Consider the following 20,344-nt stretch of genomic DNA (forward strand, 5'->3'; position numbering starts at 1 on the left):
TTCGAGCACGAAATATAACGACCGGAAGTTGATGCGCTCAACAATCTCTTAACTTCCGGGTTTTTGTTGGCGAAATAAAAGTGAATGAATAACGCAAGAAATAATGGTGAAAAATGGGAGGATGAGCGTGTGCTTTGTTAGTAGTTATAAAGAGAATCTTCCCGTTGCCCTGCGTGCGCTTAAATGTCAATGACTTCATCTAGGCTAATTAATAATCAACTCGTGTCACTACATTCCGATTTAATATAACTCGCAGTATGTGATATGTTTACAAGATGGGTGAGGCGACATGTTTTGTGGGAATTTTCTGCTGTCAAAGGTGGGAGGGTGGCTTTGACTGCTTTATTTATATTCCGTAAATGCAATATTCATCAGAATACTGTGTTTAAGACGAATTAATACTTTTGGGTTGACTTCCCCTTTGTGTACCTTGATTGACCAATTTACTGAAAGTAGCCTATAGGTGCAGCGATGACCAATGGTATAATAATACATTGATTTCTATTATGTTCTGGAATTTTATTCTTGCAAGAGTTGTAAGTGGGGCACGTCGATAATAGCACATTACTTGTGTCGTGCATGCAGTTTAGTGGAGTTGCTTGTACAGTTGCTGCGGGTTCCTGTTTTGTTACATCATCCATCATGATGAGTCAGCAGCGGGACGGACAACAAGACCAGCAGGCAGGCAGGAAACAACACGCGAAAAACAAGACGACCCGAAAGGTGTTTGTTGTCCCTCGTTTCAGCTGCGGGGAATGGGCACAGAGGAGCAAGAAAATGAACTGCTTGCTCTACAAAGTATCTTCGGCTCAGATGAGTTCGCTCGCCATGAATCCAAGTCATCCGGAGAACTCCGAGTTTCAGCGGAACTGCCCTCGGGATATCTGGTGGCACTCCGAGAAGGTAAACGAAATGTTTTCTGCACTGTCACTGACTTTGTTGTGATCTTTCAATGGAAAGTGCGCTAAACTGCAGTTTTCTGGTGTCCTGTCATTGAAGACAACCTCGGTGAAGGCATCAAATGTGGGGAAAAAATTAGCATTTCGTCAAGTTGCTTTGAGTAAAAACAATGGTAAAAGACCAAAAGTCAAAGATAAGATTTATAAAATCGAGAAATATTCATGCAAGAAAAGTTTTTGTTTTCTTTTGTGAAATGAAATACCAAATAAATCACTAATGAAACCGTTCCTTGCTATGGAAGTGTATTGTACTGCATTCACTTGGGAAAAAAACCTGTTTTTCCTGACTAATATTTTTTGAGAGCTTTGTTTTTTTGTGTATTTTTTAATTTATTCTTTTATCGAATATTTTTTTCTGAATATTTATTTATTTATTTTTTTTACTGTTTTTTAAAAATAATTTTCTGCCACTAAAAATATTTTGGAAAAACATAAAAAAAAAAAAAAAAAACATGGAAAAAATATTCAGAAAAACAAAACGAATATAAAAAAATACTCTGAAAAACGAATAATTTGCTTTCTGTTTTTCAGAGTATTTTTTTTATATTTGTTTTCTGTTTCTGAGTTTTTTTTCTGATTTTTTTTTTTAAATATTCTTCTGTCATTAAAAATATTCAGAAAAACAGAGAAAAATATTTTAAAACCATGGAAAAAAATATTCAGAAAAACATAAAACATCAGAAAAACATAAAACAAATATATATATATATAAAATACTAAAACAAAGCTCCCCCTAAAAAAAAAAATTGTCAGAAAAACTGGATTAAAAAAAAAAAAAGTAACACACCTCAGTATATAACTTTCTGGGCAACAGAAAGTAATTCAAAAAGAACAGAAACATGGAACACTTGGACGTGCATTCAGAAGCAGACGACAAGGCCATTTAAAAATTAAAACAACTTTTTAAGATATTGTGAAGTTTCACCCAAAAGCAAAAATCCAAATGTTTATGAGGATTTCTCGTGAGTATAGTCGTAGTTCCCATTTAGCACAAAGTTTGATCACATTTGTTCTTCCAAAGGCGAGACATTGAAGCAGTACAAGATCTCATTCCTTCCACCTCTGCTTCTGACCTTTGAACTCCCTGAGGATTACCCGTCCTGCGCTCCTCCTTCCTTCACTCTACGTTGCAACTGGCTGACTCGCAAGCAGGTAATCTTGAGCAACATTTCAAACGTGTGTATGAATCTGTTGTTGACATGGACCACGTCGTGCCTTTCCCAGCTTGCAGTTCTGGGAGCTCACCTCACCGACCTCTACCGAGCCACCGCAGGTGACGTCATCCTTTTCTCCTGGGTCCAGTTTTTGAGAGAAGACGCTCTCGCGTTCCTGAATCTCAATTCCGCGCTGGAGCTGCCCAACGAGCCCAGCGCCCCGTACGACAGCCGAGGATCAGGATCCGAAAACGTCCGACCTGCTCGCCTTCCCAGTGAGGTCACCTCTCCTCTTTTCTCTTCCGCCACACGCGGCGATGACGCAAAAGCATCTGAAACTCCCGATGAACTCAAACCCTTCTGTGGTCTCGCACTGAGCCCGGCGCAAACTCTCCTGTCGGAGATTTTGATCCACGACGCGGCGCGGGCGCGGGAGGTTTTCCGAAGCACCGTTTACGACTGCGCCGTGTGCTTCGTGAGCTTCCTGGGCTCGGACTGCGTCCGGATCGAGGAGTGCGGTCACGTCTTCTGCCGGGCCTGTCTCGCCGAGTTCTGCAAGCTGCGGATAACGGACGGGAACGTCCGCGGCGTCTCCTGCGCACAGGCGGGATGCTCGGCCTCGCCGACGCAAGCGCAAGTAACGTGCAAAAAGAAATGTTCTTGTAACCATTCGCTTGCTTTTTGGATGTTTTTGACTTCTTGGATTGTTTGATTTGGAAAGGTGGCCAGTCTGGTAGGGGAGGAACTGTTCCGACGCTACGATCGGCTTCTTCTGCAGTCCGCCCTGGACTGTATGGCAGGTAACGGCGCTTCACTATCCTTGAATTTTAGCGCTCGATAGCTGGCTAAATATTGCCATACACCACAAGTGTCCAAACTACGGCCCGGGGGCCCATTTGCCCAAAAAAACTAAAAAAAACTAAAACTAACACTAAAACTAACTAACCTAAAACTATTCAAGAACGAAAACTAATAAAAAACTAACAGAACCACCCGGAAAACTCATTAAAACTAACTAATTTTAAAAAAACAAAACTCAAAACAAAATAAAAAACTCAAACAAATGAGAAATTGCAAAACTATAATAAGCCTACAGCCATATTACAAATAAATTGGTTTACATACTGTAGCATTTTTCTAAATATGCAAAAGCACAAATCAATTATTTGTACAATTTTTAGGACTCAACACAATACACCAGAAGTGTCCAAACTACGGCCCGGGGGCCCATTTGCGGCCCGCCGTCCATTTTTTAGTGGCCCGCGACACGTGCGAAAAATGGCATTTGACTCAGTTCAAATGAAAAATAAAAAAAATGTTTGGAGATGGTCAAAGTAAGAAGGGAGGGTGTCAAAAAACACAGGTGCTATCAAAGGTTATTTTAGTTAACTAAAACTAACGAAGAAATTAAAATTCAAAAAACAATTTTGTGAACAAAATAAAATAAAAATGAAGATGCTTTTTAAAAAAAAAGAAAACTAACTAAAACTACAATTTTGTGTTTACAAAACTAACTAAAATAAAACTATAATTGTAGCAAAAATGTCCTTTGTTTTAGTCTTTGGTAATTAATTTAATGCATGAGCCTTTGGGGATGATTTGAAATATGATTTTTAGTATTTTTATTTTGATATCAACCGGTATAATGACGCCGCGCCCATCATGTTTTTTAAATATTGCGCACGAGTAATACACATTAAAAAAAACAAAAAAAACTAAAACTAACACTAAAACTAACTAACCTAAAACTATTCAAGAACGAAAACTAATAAAAAACTAACAGAACCACCCGGAAAACTCATTAAAACTAACTAATTTTTAAAAAACAAAACTCAAAACAAAATAAAAAACTCAAACAAATGAGAAATTGCAAAACTATAATAAGCCTACAGCCATATTACAAATAAATTGGTTTACATACTGTAGCATTTTTCTAAATATGCAAAAGCACAAATCAATTATTTGTACAATTTTTAGGACTCAACACAATACACCAGAAGTGTCCAAACTACGGCCCGGGGGCCCATTTGCGGCCCGCCGTCCATTTTTTAGTGACCCGCAACACGTGCGAAAAATGGCATTTGACTCAGTTCAAATGAAAAATAAAAAAAAGGTTTGGAGATGGTCAAAGTAAGAAGGGAGGGTGTCAAAAAACACAGGTGCTATCAAAGGTTATTTTAGTTAACTAAAACTAACGAAGAAATTAAAATTCAAAAAACAATTTTGTGAACAAAATAAAATAAAAATGAAGATGCTTTTTTTTAAAAAAGAAAACTAACTAAAACTACAATTTTGTATTTACAAAACTAACTAAAATAAAACTATAATTGCAGCAAAAATGTCCTTTGTTTTAGTCTTTGGTAATTAATTTAATGCATGAGCCTTTGAGGAAGATTTGAAATGTGATTTTTAGTAGATTAATTTTGATATCAACCGGAATAATGACGCCGCGCCCATCATGTTTTTTAAATATTGCGCACGAGTAATACACATTAAAAAAAACTAAAACTAACACTAAAACTAACTAACCTAAAACTATTCAAGAACGAAAACTAATAAAAAACTAACAGAACCACCCGGAAAACTAATTAAAACTAACTAAATTTTAAAAAACAAAACTCAAAAAAATAAAAAACTCAAACAAATGAGAAATTCCAAAACTATAATAACTCTACAGCCATATTACAAATAAATTGGTTTACATACTGTAGCATTTTTCTAAATATGCAAAAGCACAAATCAATTATTTGTACAATTTTTAGGACTCAACACAATTTCTCTTCATAACATTATGTGGCCCTTGCGTCCTTCGGATTTTCTGTATGTGGCCCTGAAGTGAGAAAGTTTGGACACCGCTGCCATCCACGCTTCTGTGTTGTGCTCGAATGTTGCGGGGTTTTCACATGACGTATGCGCTCCTTCCACAGGTGTGGATGTGGCCATTCAACATTCCTCAACACAATGTGACTCTAAATATTTTATTCTTAAAGGGATACTTGACTCATTGAACAATTTTCAGCAGTGAAAAGTTACTATGATGACATCACCTGTGCTGAGGAAGTAGGTAACGGCCAATCATGGGCTCACCTTGTGGCTGTGGATACAGAGACCACACTAATCCATTATTTTTTATACAGCTAAAAATTTTCACATTTAATGAATTGTTGGAGTTTAACCATCTTAAAATATTTAAAGCCCATCATGAAAGTTTACCAATTAATATACAAATTAAATTTAAAAGTATAAATTAAAGGTATTAATTGTACATGAAAAATAATGAAGTTACCACATTACAGACAAAATATTGACTTTTTATGACTGGAAATGGCTCAATGAGTCAAGTATCCCTTTAAGCCCAACATAAAATAACGTCCATGAAATTAATTGAAAATAATTAAAATAAATAAATAAAAATAATAAAATAATAAAAAACACACAAATAAAAATATCTTAAAATCAACTACAAAATAAATTACAAATTAAAAAGATAGATAAACAACCACGTAATTAACTCTTTGACTTCCAAAAAAACAGCCCCCGACCGTGCCAGCCGATTTCGAGCATTTTAACTCATTTTTCAAGGCAAACAGAATTTTGTGTTGTATGACTACATAAGCATGGTACCACATAAAAGATCGCATTCCATTCTTTGATAAAAAAAAAAAGTAATTCTTTAGTAATAATCACAATTTGAAAATAGATAATTGGAGTAACACTGAGCGGCAACTGAGAAAATAAAGTAAAAAAAAACAAAAACAAGCTTTTTGTAAAAAAATACATTTTGTGAACATTATTTTGTTTAGTGACACTCTGTGAATTTATTGTGACAAAGGCTTTTGATCAACCACGTCATCCTTGAAAACGTTCCATTTCATCATATCAGTCATGTTTCAATGTCATTTGCTATAAGAGTGAGCCCATTGAAAAGAGATACAATGCTGCCATCTGCTGGGCATAGTTAGTGGGTGTTTTTGAGTTCACACGTCCCATGGCAAGGCTGCACAAGACGTTGGACTGCCAATTGAGGGGAAAAAACAAAACAAAAAACAAAAAATGTAGTAAACGTCTATTAACGTTTATGGCGGCATTCATTAGGATTTTAGTATACGGCATTAAACGTTTTTGGCGGTCAACGAATTAAGAAACGGAATGGAAGAGATATATTCCCCTTTCTTTTCTTTTCTTTTCTTTTCAGATGTGATGTACTGCCCGCGGCCCTCGTGCGCCTCGCCCGTCGTTCTGGAGGAGGCCAGCGGCGTGGCGCTGTGCTCCGTCTGCGGCTTCGCCTTCTGCGTCAGCTGCAAAAAGACCTACCACGGAACTGGTGACTGCAGGACAACTCGGCTGCTGAACAGCCAGCAACGAGAAGATCCACCGGAAGGCAATGCGGACCTGCCACAGTCAATTGGTAAAAGTTTTTTTTTTGTCAGTCTGTCACTATGTATTTTTTTTTAATCAATGTTTTAATCCAATTCTGCTTACATCAACTGCTGTTTTAAAATCATTCGATGCATATCAATGACACTAGAATATTTGGAACAAGGGTTATTATAGTTTTGGAATTTTTCATTTTAGTTAGTTTTTACTTCATTTTGAGTTTTGTTTTTTAAATGTAGTTAGTTTTAATTCATTTTCAGGGTGGTTCTGTTTGTTTTAATTAGTTTTATTTCTTCAATAAATGCTTAGTTTTAGTTAGTTTTAGTATTAAGTATTAGTTTAAAAAAATTGTGGATAAAAACACCATGGGAGTGATGTCATCTGATGGTGCTTTTCTATTGGCTGCTGCTAGATGACATCACTTTTTTTTTTGTGACACACTTTTAAACGTCCTTATTCCGGTTAATATCAAAATAAATCGACTTAAGATCACATTTAAAATCATCCCCAAAAGCTCATGCATTACATTAATTTCCACAGATTAAAATGAAGGTCATTTTTGCTATAATTATAGTCAGTTTTGTAAACATATAATGTAGTTTTCAGTTAGTTTTCGTTTGTTAACTGATTCACTATCAGCCATTTTGACTGAAGCAAGCCCCTTTCGCTACCGGCTGTTTTACTGGATTTTGACTGATTTTGCGAGGTCCGCAGAATATTCTGTTTTATTGCTATAAAAACATGGAACCTACCAAAAGAAAGATTAGAGTCTCTTCTTTCATCAGGAAAAAAAAAAAAAGTATATTTGTATCTGTTTCCGTTTTGCAGCAATTAGCATTCGAATATAGCGAAGTTTCATCGATATTCACATTCCTGGTGAAAACATTGGCAAAAAGAGCTTGTTGCAACATGGCCCTGGCCCTCTCTTATGCTCTGCTGCCACCTGCTGGCCGTTTTTTGTAATAACTACCATTTCTTTAAGCCAGCTTTTCATGTCAGAAGCTGTATCAAAGCCTTCTGTATACAGAATAAAAAAAACAAAAACAAAAAAACATAAAAAACGTATAAAAACGGTTTTTTGGAGTGCAGAACAAAATAATAAACATTTATGTTTTTGGGGTTGAATAAGTTAAAACGCATTTTCACTTTTATTTTATTTCGTTAATGGAATTGTTTTTTTTTTAAATTTTAGTTCTAGTTAACTAAAATAACCTTGTTTGGAAGTGGAATCAAAATGAAACAACTATAAAATGTTGCTGCGTGCGTTTCAGAGGGTATGAAGGCTCTATGGGACGACTATTCGAGCGGCAGCGGGCAGAGGCGACGCCTGCTAACGAGCCGGTACGGCCGAAAGGGCCTGTTTCGCAATCTGCAGGACTGCCTGAGCGAGCACTGGATCGAGTTCAACAGCAAAAACTGTCCGCACTGCTTCTGCAGGATCGAGGTATGTTTTGACGTATGCGAATCCTCTTTATTTTATTTAAACAAATTGACGTCATTCCTCACTGTTTGTGTTTGCAGAAAAACTTTGGGTGCAACATGATGACGTGCTCGCAGTGTCATCGAATGTTCTGCTGGATCTGCCTGGCCGTGCTTTCATACGGGAATTTATACCAACACTTTCAGGGGGGTGCATGTTCTAAATATTAGTATAATCCATGACCGTTACCCTTGCACTTTTTTTTTTTTTTTGCTGGACCTTGAAGGAGCATTTCCCTCCCACCAGGCCGACGCTCAGTGAAGATAAGAGGATTCTTTGTGCTCTCCAGCCGTAATCTGTATCAAGTGTGCCCGGTTCAGGAAGGAATCCATTTTTGTCAGGTTTAAAAAAAAAAAAAAAAAAAAAAAAAAAGACACAGAATCTAGAAGAAACCTAGTCCTGATTCAAGCTGCAGGCACAATAAGTTACTAACATACAAACAAAACATATTCCAGCCAAAGGGCGTAAAGTAAGAAATCGGCATTGCTTTTTATAACCTTTGTAGCTCCACGCCAACTACCTCTTTTTAAGATGCAACATCTAAAATATCGTCCACTCCTTCTCATTAGCCTAACTAATTATTCCTATGGATTTCTTGGGCCACGAGAGTGCGCCCCAGGCTTAAAGTTAACTTTCTGCTGTATTATTTTGTATCTTGTGTAGTTGTGGTTGTTTTTTTTAATTTTATTTAGTAAGCGGCAGGGGAAGTTTTAAGGTGAGAGGTTTAATTAAGGGGTGCTAAATGTAACTGCAATGAGAGCGCCACTGCCCCCTAATGTAGTGGAGGTGCAATTGCACTTTATTCTAGGACAGTAAAAAAATAAAATAAAATAAAAAAAACCATGCGGCCCCCTTGATGGAGCCTCACGCCCCCATGGGGGGGGCGCTCCCCACTATTTGAGAAGCACTGCTTTAAAGGAACATGTTCTTGTTATATTTTTTTACCAGCCACTAGGGGGAGACAATGCATAAGTATTCTCTAGCACTGTTAAAATCTAATAACATTATAGTCATTTCACGTCTTCAATGGGATATTCAAGAATAGCTTCTTCCAAGTGTATTAGTTTTATGTTCAGTAAATTAATAAGATTACATCATCAATATGTCTGTATTTATAATAAATGAGTCAAAAGTAAACAAATGTTTTGTTTTTAAAACCTTGGAAGCATTGCATGAGAATAAGCAAGACTCAGAAATGCGTGTAATCAACATCTCAAATTAGTTATTAATATAATATTCGTGTTTATTCTTTAGTAAGAATATACATCTTCAAACGTGTGTCTTCAGTCATCCATTCATTCCGCGATAATACGGCAGCAGTTCATGTCATTTAGTGGCATCTTTCATTCGTGAACAAAAGCATCATGACAATTCCAATGACCCCGTGTCAGCAACATGCCCCTTTTTGAGTTTCATCATCGGAAACGTGTACTAGAAACTAGTTCAGGTTTTTTGGGTATGCACATGCACAACAATATGCTCAAAAATGTATCCATGTAACTCATGAAAAATATATAAATAAATGAATAAATAAACAATTCCAGTGCTGATTTGGGCAGCAATGTCATCAAGCTGAATTCTGCCTGCACGATGAGAGACGACAATGAGCGTCTTCTAATTAATTTTACGAGTACTGTCACAATTTGTCCGTTCAAAATGGGAAAATCTAGAGGAGTAATTGAGCTTTTTTTCTACATGGCCCTGGTTGATCTGCTTTGCTCTGCTGCCACCTGCTGGCCTATTGTGTAATAACTAGCATTTCTGCAACCGTTCTTTGCAGTTGAGAGGCTGCATCAAAGCCTTCTGTATGCTCTAGCATAAAAACAAACAAAAAAACGTATAAATACGTCTTTGGGACACTTAAAACATAAAAAAAACAAAACGTACTTACACGTTATTGGGAGCAAATGAGTTAAACACATGTACACTAGTACAGTATATTTACCTACCTTACTGACCTTTATGTATTCCTCGAATACATTTGAATAATTTACTTGAACATTATTTACATAGGAAAGCAATCAGGCAAGAATATAGAAAAGTCATCAGAAATCTTAACGACCTTAATTGGCCAAAGCTGAACTTCTAATAATTCTGTTTCCCGACGACGGAAGGCACAAACAAGGCCAGCCTGGCTGAAGCCTGAAATAAAATAATAATAAATAAATTAAAAAAAGGAGCAGTCAGGGTGCGCAAAGGCCAACAAATTGACGTTCCGAGCTCCTTGCCACATCATCTTGGTTGTGCTTTGGATTTGATCCCATTCAACACGCTACGGAAAACCACCATCATTTTGTCTCTCTAGTTTCACTCGGATCCTGAGTTGGACACAAAAAAAAAAAAAAAAAAAAGTGGACCAGATGCCCGTCTTGTGAGGGTTTTAAAGAAACTACATTTTGACACTCATGCCCGCAACAAAAATATTTTTTTGTTCTCCCACTTTGGTCCCTCGCTCTTTCCTCGTTGCGTTTTTTTTTTTTAATTGTAGCCCAAGTTCTCCATCTCGTTGCGGTACCTCAACTCGGACACTTTGGCTTTGTGTTGCTTGCTCTCCAGATGCTGTCGGAAGTCGGCCTCTTGCTCGGCGCCGCAGTTGCACATGGAGCAGTAGAACTGTCCGCTGGGGGTCACGCACATCGCTAAATCCCGGGGGATCCGCTGCCTCGGGCGCGGGTTGAAGTACGGCCCTGGACACGGAAAGAAATCGGTGGACAACATTGAGATATGAGATATATATTATTAAAATAAAATAATAATAATGAAATATATAATTCAACTCAACTTTATTATTAAATATCTACTAATTATTATTTATAATAAAATATAGAATAAAAATAATATAAATGTAATAATGATAATGATAATTCAATATATATTCACACAATTATATATTATATATCTACTAATTATTATTTATAATAAAATATATAATAAAAATAATATAAATGTAATAATAATAATAATGATAATTCAATATATATTCACACAATTATATATTATATATATATATATATATTTATAATAATTATATTTAATAATATAATAAATAATTTATAATAACATATATGTATATTTTATTATAATTATATTATAATATATAATGATACTATTATATCTAATTAAATTATATAAATATAATAGTTAATTGTATTATTATGATTATTATATAATAATACTATTATAATATATCTAATTACATTATATAAATATTTATAATTATTATATTATTATATAATATATATTATTTTGATTTTATTATATATTATATATATTTATAATAAATTATATAATATATATATATAATTAAATTATATAAATATAATAATATTTAATTCTATTATTGTTATTATATTATTATATAATACACATTATTTTGATTTTCTATATTATTATATATGATATATATAATTATAATATTAATTATTATTATTATTAAATACATAATAATATATATAGATATATTTTTATAGATATATTATTATATACAGAAATGTTGCGATTGTGGAAACGAGCCATGCCAGAGGAAGTGAGGCGCTTTTTACCTTGCATGGAGGTAGGAAGCTGCGGACTCCGGCGAGTTTTCACCAGTCTGTACTCATTGCCTTCTTTCCGGTTCCTTCTTGGGCTCACGTCGCCGCTGCAATCCCTGAAATTGAAGGTTTTTCGAACCTGCAAGCATTTGTTCCAGCGCGACGAGCAAGCAAATGATTTGACGCTTACACGTGATTGTTGTTGTGCTGCGTCTCGGCGAGCCGCAGTTTCTTTGCGTGGTTCTTGCCCTGGTAGTGAGCTTGTGCAACTAACGGCGAGCTGAAGGAGGCGTCGCACAGCTTACAATAGTCGTTCTCTGTGGCCAAAATCACCCGGGTGGGCCCCTTGTACAACGCCTGCAAGACACACCGCGACATTATTTCGCCAGACGGGTTCAACGGCAACGCACAAACGAGCAAAAAAAAAAAAACTGGAAATTTACTTCCATGACCGATCACGTCATCACTAGCAAGCATGGGCCGATATTAAGGTTCTGATGGTATGATGATAACGGTGAGCGAAAATACTGCGATTCCATGGGATTGAAATTACAGCTCTTAAAAAAAAAAAAGGGGGGGCAAGTTGTTTTTTTTTTTTTAATTGAACAAAATATAGACTATCTGGTACATTATAATTATATGATAGAATATTTGGTACAACAAAATGTTGTTTACCCTATTTAATGGAAATAAAAATACATTGAAGGAAAGAAAGAAAGAAAGAGAGAGAGAGAGAGAGGAAAAAAGAAAGAACGGAAGGTACAAAAACAAAAAGAATTTGAAAGAAAGAGTCAGAAAGAAAGAAAAATAAAGTAAGAAAGAGAAAAAGAAAAAAGAAATGAAATAAAGACAAAAAGAAATAGAAAGAAAGAGATAGAAAGAGAGGAAGAAAGAGAGAGAATAGAGAGGAAAAAAGAAAGAACAGAAGAGACAAAAAGAAAGAAAAAATGAGAAAGAGTCAGAAAGACAAAGAAAAAGAAAGTGAAAAAGAAACACGAAACAAAGAAAAAACAAAAAGAAAGCAAGAAAAATAAAAATCTCCTGTTTAAATTCTTCTTAAGAAGTCAGTGTTGCCCTTGGGGCTAACTAGTACCCACTGGCACCATGATGATGTTTTTTTTTTTTTTTTTTTAGAAATGTATTTATTTATTTATTTTGTACAATGCACATTAATCAACATAGCAAAATATCACCCGTGTATGCTCACCTCTCCTCACTCAAGTCTGCTGATTTAAAAACAAAAACAAAAAAAAAATGAAAAGACGGTTTCGTCAGTAACAGAAATCTTGACTTTTTTTATTTATTTTAAAACCCCGGTAAAGCGCCAAACCAGTAATCGTCCCCTGCTCAAATAACAACAAATAAATGCAACCTCTCCTCACTGTTTTCCGCGATATGAATTTCATATACAAGTGTAGCTCGACTGAACTAATGAGAAAGCACACAGCGTAAAAGCCAGCGTTATGACTTGGCACCACCTTGGGGAAATTCGACTTGCGTTGTCAGATTGTCGACTCCGCCAGCGGACGCCGTCGTCCCGTGAAAAGCGTCTCACGCGACAGGTTGCCGCCTTACCTGCCTCGCAGAATCGCAGTCGCCGGACCCTGAGATGAAGTTTGTCTGCCCGGCGACCTCCAGCACTTCCGGGATCCTGACGGCTGGCGGCTGCTGACTGCCCGCCAGAAAATTCCGCAGCTTTTTACTGTGGTTCTTCCCCTGCAGCGACAGAATGTGACCAACGAGTGGAGCATGCGCAACAACAAAAAAACAGCAGGGCTGGGTTTAAAAAATAATAATCGGATAATCGATTTTCCTTTTCAAGCCCAATATCGATTCACTAAAACATGAATCAATTATTTTATATATCTCTTTTTCCCATAAATTCTTAATAGAATTTTAAAGGCCAATTTTTTTATGTTGCCATTTTTTTAGAAATTTACTGTTCACATCAATTATTATATGAAATATTTTCTTACATTTATGAAAGAGCTGACTCATTGCACTTTAAGACAGTTCAGAATCTTTTTAATGTATATTTCCAATTAGTGATTTACATAATGAAAATATTTTACTTAATTTGTTACTTTCATTAATAAACTAAATGATTTGATTGAAAATTTACTGTGGAATTTAATATTTGAGGACTTTTTATCATGTACTTGACATTTAAAAAGAATTCATGTGCCATAATTAATTGATATCGGATTGAATTGAAATGACTCGAGTCAAATCGGAAAGAATCGAATTGAAGTCTTGTGACTCCAAATTGAATTGAGCAAATTAGAATCGATTCAATACCCAACCCTACTTTTTTATTAGGGTTGGGTATCAATTCTAACTTCCTCAAATGAAATGAACTCTTGTGAATCGAAATCAAATCGAGGATTGAGGAAATTAGAATCGATACCCAGCCCTAATAAAAAGTAGGGTATCGATGCTAATTTCCTCAATCGATTCGATTGCGATTCACAAGAATTCAGTTCGATTAGATTTCGATTTTTTTTTCCCCAGTTCGATTCTATTCACTTAGTTTAATCCGATATTATGGAATATCAATCGTTCTCAAAGGAAAAAAACTCCATAAAAATTGTCATTTAAAATGAAATTGTGTGGATGCAGTTAATGGTTAAATGAGTTATTCATTAATGAACTGAAAATAATACGATATAATCACTTATTACGTTGCACAAACATTGACAACGGCATGGATGAGATGAAAATACTTTCATTATTTTACTCAATAATTTTAAATATAAAAAGATTCTGAATTGTCATAAAGTGCAATAAGTCAGGTCTTTCGTAAATGTAAGAAAATATTTCAAGAAAACAGTAAGATACAAAAAAAAAATTGTCTTTTAAAATTATATTTTGTTGTTAATTTATGGGGGGAAAAAAAAACGAGATATTAAAATAACCAATTCATGGTTTTATGAAAGGAAAATAAATTTTTTAAACCCAGCCCTCACGTGCGCTTGCTAACCTGGTAGTGAGCTTGTGCCTGCTGAGCCGAGTTGACGGTAACATTGCAGAGTTTACAGTACAAAGGTTTGCAAAGTTCCTCCAGGGCAAGCGCGTCCTCCTGCTGCTCCTCCCTGCCCAGAGGAGAGCCCTCTTCCTGGGGCTGCTCGCTGGCCGGCGCCGCCTGGCCTGGAAGGGGACCTGCAATGAGGCCGGACGCTGGCGATGAGATGAGAGCCGGTCCGGGTCTCACGGGCAGCTGCGACACTTCCGGGCACGGGATGAGAGGGGACGACGACAAGGGGCTGGGCGGGAATCTGTTGGCTCCGGCGGGCACCGGGGGGGGAACCAGCGCGTGGTTCAAAGCGGCAGGTCCCGACGGTCGCGCTGGCGAGCGTTCCAGGGACGCGAGCCCCAGCGGCGGCGGGCCTAAACTGTGGACGGCTGCGATGGGCGGGGGCCTCAACGCGTGAGGAGGCGGCACCAGAGTCTGGGCGGCGACCCCGTTGGGCGGTCCCATTGCGGGCGGCGGGTGTCCGAGAGGCTGCGTGGGCACCATCGGCGGCGGGCCCAGCTGGTGCAAAGAGTCCAGGTGGTGAAAAGGCTGCTGTGCATGGCTGAAGAGACTCAAGGCGGGCTTCAACATGCTCTCGGGACCTGAGGGGAGGAGCACGAGTCTCACATTTCGTGGGAAAACGGGTCAAGAACTCGATTTGAACAGAAAGAAAATCGATTCAACAGATCACTTATTAAAGCCTTTTTCAATGCTTTATGATGTCACTTTCGTCACGCCGTGATTGATGATGATCATATTGGGAAGAAAGACCTCAATGATGCAACATCAGGAGCAACAGAAGCCGAGAATCAAAGCAGCAGTCGAATGAGCAAAGTCCGGACAATCAAAATAAAAAAATTGCCGCTCATTCCTTGTTTACATCCGCTGTCGAGTCTCTACGATGGCTTTGTCGGTTGCAGATGCCCCTTTTTAAATTTCGCCCTGCTTTCTTTGAATGTCTCGTATGGACGAATCTTTGAGTGCCAATGACGGGAATTTACGTCAACTATGTTTTTTTTTGTTGTTTTTTTTTTTAAATGGGCTGAAAAAAAGTCTTAGCCAACTCTGTTTTAATTCAAAAGTGTCACATCAAATGTGACTGTTTACAAGCAGCTTGAGTTTTATCAAAGTGTTTATCCCGTTAAATCTAACAGAGTCACACAAAAGAGAGAAAAGATGACGAAGACGATTCGAATTTAGAAGTAGAAGCGATGACGTCGCGTACGCGCGGGTCGTTGACGGACACGTTTGTCCGCTCGTGCCCGATAAACGCCCGGCTGAAGAAAGCCCGGAGGCAGTCGGAGGCATCTGAACAAATCGGCAAGTGAAAACCCCAGGACAGAAAAAGCTTCACACTTGAGCGGGGATTGGAAAGATTAGGATGAGCCGGCAAGCAATGCAGTCCAGTCCAGCACACGGACTGTTTCGCGCAGATACGACCGTGACGACACAACATGACAGCTCCGAGTATAAATTGCGTACGTACGAGAGAGGACGCCAAACGTGTGCACGCGTGTGCATTGCGGGGGTCAGTCATCATCCAACAGCTGCGTCATAGCTTTCATGTGGAATCCGACCGGTTGCCCGATGGCAGCATTTCATGGCCCCGAAATAACGCACTGGGCTGTTTGTGTTTCCGAGCGGCGTCCAGACAGTCAACCTGGCACGCTTGACCTCAGCACAAAACTACGCTGGCTGGACATTCATTGGCTGGACACCGTTTCCCACTGAATTCTACGTGAGATGTGTCGCATTGATTTCCGCACATCCTACTTTGTTACTTTCGCATCCACCAACCATAAATCCGACTTATTTTATGACAAATAATGGATCATTTTTCTACATATGCCAGCAATGTAATTTATATGTTCAATAAATCAAATCAAAATCAAATCAAATGTACAGTTATACAGTAGGGCTGGGTGTCGATTCGATTGAATTCAGAAGGGCCCGATTCGATTCATTATTTGAAGGAAAAACACTCCCGAAGTTGATGCTAACTTCCCGTTAGCATTTGCTAACTTCCTGTTTGCGCTAGGCTAGTGATGTTTTTAAAAACGAAATGTATTTTGGATTTAAGTAGAGAGTGGATGTCATTCTTAAAATTGTGTATTTAGTTTTAGAGTTAACTCCAAGTGCGGTGTCATTAAACAGCTTAATTAAAGGACACCTCGTGAGAACAGAATAACACATGCTACATACACACTTGCTAGTTGCTAATGCTACGCAAGCAAAATGGTGCATTCAGGGTACTTTCATAGTGTCGGAAACTTCGACCCTCTTTGATAACGTTTTAAAGGGGAAAATAATCAGCCTTTAGCTCAACTGTCAGATTGTTTTGGCCGATGTTTGAAGGCCAATAATCGGACGATTATAATCAGCGGCCTATTAATCGGTCGGGCCCTATTTGGCACATTAATTTACAGGGTAAAAAAAAATATTAAAAGTATCTTTTCATGGTTTTATGAATCGATATTATTGGGATATGGAAAGGAATATCGATTCGATATCGATATGTCGATATTTTAGACCTTGCTGTATTTGTTATTTTCATGACTTTCATGGTTCAAATTAAGAATCGCAATCCAAGCAGGTTAGAAAAGAGATTTCATTTCGTCCATCTTTAAATACTAGCTTGGAAATGTTGAAGTGACACAGACTCACTTGTAAAGATTTATACAATACACTGATTAGCCAATTCAGTTGACAGATATATATATATATTTTTTTAAAAGAAGCGTCATTCATTTCAATGCCTATTATTAAAATATCTGATTTACAAAAACAAATCCAACCATAGTTAACAGTAGTGAATATGGATGGTAGCTCTGAAACCTTCGTGACAACGATTCATTCTACAACCACAGAGTACACACTACAAACAGTTGTATGTACAAACAGTATGTGAACCACTGGATATAGTGACAGTAACCGATATCTTCGCTCCTTCTGTCAAGCCGATACGACCGACTGCTAAAAGTGGCATTGACGTAACAGTTCATAGCTTCTCTGTGGCTATGCTAGCAGCTAGCTGGTCGTTTGAACACTTCCTGTATTGTTTGTAGGACTGGGCTCCCTTTAATTAAAAAAAAAAGCCCAAAATATTATGTACGCCTTACTGGCAACGTAAAGATAACAAAGCGGGACCACTGAAATAAAGTGGAAAAGGGATCGAAAGTGTTGGTTTAAGTCTTAACTGTCTAATCCAAAATCCTGAATTTAATAAGGTGCTATTATGCAGGCGTCGTATCAAAGTCAAGTTTGTGGTATTGCGACAAGGCTAATTCACATATAATCGTTTTCAGGTGAAATAACAAATATTAAATTCAGTATTTTACCTTTATTAAGGCATATTTTGACTTGTGGCTGATTGTTTTGTGGACTGTATAAAAGGTTACTGCACCAAAAATAGAATACAAAGCCAATTGATGCCGAAGACTTTTTTTTATGCGTTCCTTTTACTACTTTTTAAGTCAGTAAAAATAGAATTGCCATTTGTGAACTGTGCTTTGTCAAACTTGGGTAATATGCAAATATTAGTCAAAGGAAAACTCTTCTGCAAAGTCTTTTTTTTTTTCTTTTTTCAAAACCCCTTGAGAAGTTTTATTCCTTGTCAATTTATTTTTTTTTTTTTCAGGTTCAAATCAAGACACACTAACCTCTTCCTTTCTTGGAGCATGGCGATCTCATGGGATCCGCCGAGATCTCTAAATAGGCCAAGTTTTTTTTTTTTTTTTCCACCCTTTGTATCACATCAATTATGGAGCAATGAGAAGCACATGCCTCTTGCACTTCTTCCATCTGCTTCACTGGGCAATAAGAAAAGCACAAAATGCATCAGGGACTGAATACAGTGCATCCACGTTCACAATTACTGTACTGCACTATGCCACACTATCATAGCTACTATTTAGATAATGAAAAGCCACCAATATTTTTTTTGGGTTAGTTTTCTGCTCAGTGCTCTCGTCCAGTTAAGTGTTTGTCCCTCTCAGCAATCACATACAATTTATGTGGCGATTGTAAGACTTGAACAGATGTTCTGTGACGAGGATTTACGAGAGGAAAACAAACCTGCATCATTTTTTTGCTGCAGCAAGGACAGCATTAGCAGTGACTGCGTGGGTGTAATGTACTGTACATGAATACCTTTGTGTACTCTACAGTACATGACAGGTCACCATCATGTGTGAAGACATGGGAACAATAAACAACAGCTGCATGGCCTCAGCTTGGCCACTTGATCTTGCCAACAACCCTCAGGAGTGACACACAAGTCAAATACTGCATTTGTGTTCAATTAGAAGGGATCCAGACAATCTGTGCATCCGGACGGCCTCCTCTTTGATATTTAGCAGCAGGACAAAACGTCCCAAATGGACACTCTTGCTAAATGCCTCTCGTTTCATTCTCGCTGCTGCACCGCGAGGCATGAAAAAAAAAAAATGCTGACATCCAGTAGCAAGCAGGGTCGCGCATGGTTTTGAGCCTCTCCTTACCTGGCAAGCGGGACAGATAATGGCTGCTGCCGCTGTAGCTGACGGCAGCGGACGAAGTGTAATTCCTGCAGTATTGTTGTGCACTCTGGTAATACGCCGCGTCCACGGGGTTCCTCAGCTGCAGCGCCATCACCGCAGACGACGCAAGCCTATCGCCAACTTCTCTCCCAAAAAAGCGGCCGGCTGGCTGCGGGCACTTGGGCAGTGTGACAGCGACTAGCACTCGCAGGGGGAACCGCGGTCTTCGGAGGAGTAGGGGGGGGGGGGCATCCAGAGGTGACACTTACATTAAGGGGAAGGAACACGCTTAACTCAGCCAGCAAGTGCTCACAATTTCGCATAATACTGTTCGTTTACTATAACGAACGCACTAGGGTACAAAATAGACCCAGAAACGAGACCGGTGTTGTGCCAGTGTTTACCTAGCACCCCCCTTCTTAATGGTACAGTCCACGTCCAATACCACCGCGGTTGATTTGCATGGGCGGTAATGATGACGCGTACAAATACATTTTATTCACCTCCAACACTTTATGGGTAAGCCATTTGTGCACGTAGGCCTACTCGATTCAAATTCAGATTAAGGTCCATAACTACTACTGCACTTGACTCCTTGTCATCACTTTAAAAAAAAGAAATCAATTTATGTGCACTATTAGAATGACCGTTTCTGCTAGTACAACCACACACACTACTAGTTACTAGTATAAAATTAAAGCTTCCATTCCAGGTAAACTACTGTGCTTCACAAGTAAATACTATGAGGGTTTAATCATATGGATGAGTCGGGTCACTGTCGGCATCAAGAGCATTTCTGAGGCAGGCGCTAACCTTAAAGGGATACTTGAGTCATTGAGCCATTTTCAGCAGGGAAAAGTTCATATTTTGTCCAGAATTAATTCGCTAACTTGATTATTTTTCATGTACACTTAATACCTTTAAAAACGTTTTTTTTTTTCTACTTGCTGTCGACTGATGATGACATCACCTGTGCTGAGGAAGTAGGTAACGACCAATCACGGCTCACCTGTTTTCTGGAGTTGGTCAGCAAACTGAGCCATGATTGGTTGTTATGTACTTCCTCAGCACAGGTGATGTCATCAACAGTCGACAGCAAGTAGAAAGATTACTTTTTTAAATGTACTAATTGTACGTTAAAAATAATGAAGCTTCCACAATAGTTCTAGACTAAATATTAACTTTTTATTGCTGAAAATGGCTCAATGAGTGAAGTATCCCTTTAATTGCCAAACAGATGCAATCAGTGAAGAGCATACGGAGTAAATTCAACATGTCTACCCAAAGAAAGACAATAGTGAATGATTTATGACG

At 37.9% G+C, this 20,344-nt stretch overlaps 2 protein-coding genes across 3 annotated transcripts; one reads left to right on the forward strand and one right to left on the reverse strand.

The window, feature by feature from the left end:
* Positions 1-93: 93 nt before the first annotated feature.
* Positions 94-10,692, forward strand: LOC144026878 (E3 ubiquitin-protein ligase RNF14-like). Its single transcript, XM_077533964.1, has 9 exons — positions 94-106; positions 586-903; positions 1,981-2,111; positions 2,184-2,750; positions 2,835-2,913; positions 6,309-6,521; positions 7,762-7,934; positions 8,012-8,311; positions 10,527-10,692. The coding sequence occupies exons 2-8, from the start codon at positions 756-758 to the stop codon at positions 8,138-8,140; spliced, it is 1,440 nt and encodes a 479-aa protein (XP_077390090.1). The 5' UTR covers positions 94-106; positions 586-755; the 3' UTR covers positions 8,141-8,311; positions 10,527-10,692.
* zmat3 (zinc finger, matrin-type 3) lies at positions 9,111-19,275 on the reverse strand. Of its 2 annotated transcripts, XM_077533962.1 has the most exons (7): positions 19,013-19,275; positions 18,173-18,322; positions 14,481-15,115; positions 13,076-13,216; positions 11,691-11,857; positions 11,513-11,616; positions 9,111-10,657 (listed from the first exon to the last, which is right to left on the reverse strand). In XM_077533962.1, exons 1-7 carry the CDS (start codon positions 19,140-19,142, stop codon positions 10,449-10,451), a joined length of 1,536 nt encoding a protein of 511 aa, XP_077390088.1. In that variant the 5' UTR covers positions 19,143-19,275; the 3' UTR covers positions 9,111-10,448. The 2 variants fall into 2 exon arrangements, with proteins under 2 accessions (XP_077390088.1, XP_077390089.1); XM_077533963.1 differs by lacking the exon at positions 18,173-18,322 and having other exon boundaries at positions 9,128-10,657; positions 19,013-19,269.
* Positions 19,276-20,344: the final 1,069 nt, after the last annotated feature.

Source organism: Festucalex cinctus, chromosome 10 (assembly GCF_051991245.1).
Source record: "Festucalex cinctus isolate MCC-2025b chromosome 10, RoL_Fcin_1.0, whole genome shotgun sequence".
Taxonomy (NCBI): Eukaryota; Metazoa; Chordata; class Actinopteri; order Syngnathiformes; family Syngnathidae; genus Festucalex; species Festucalex cinctus.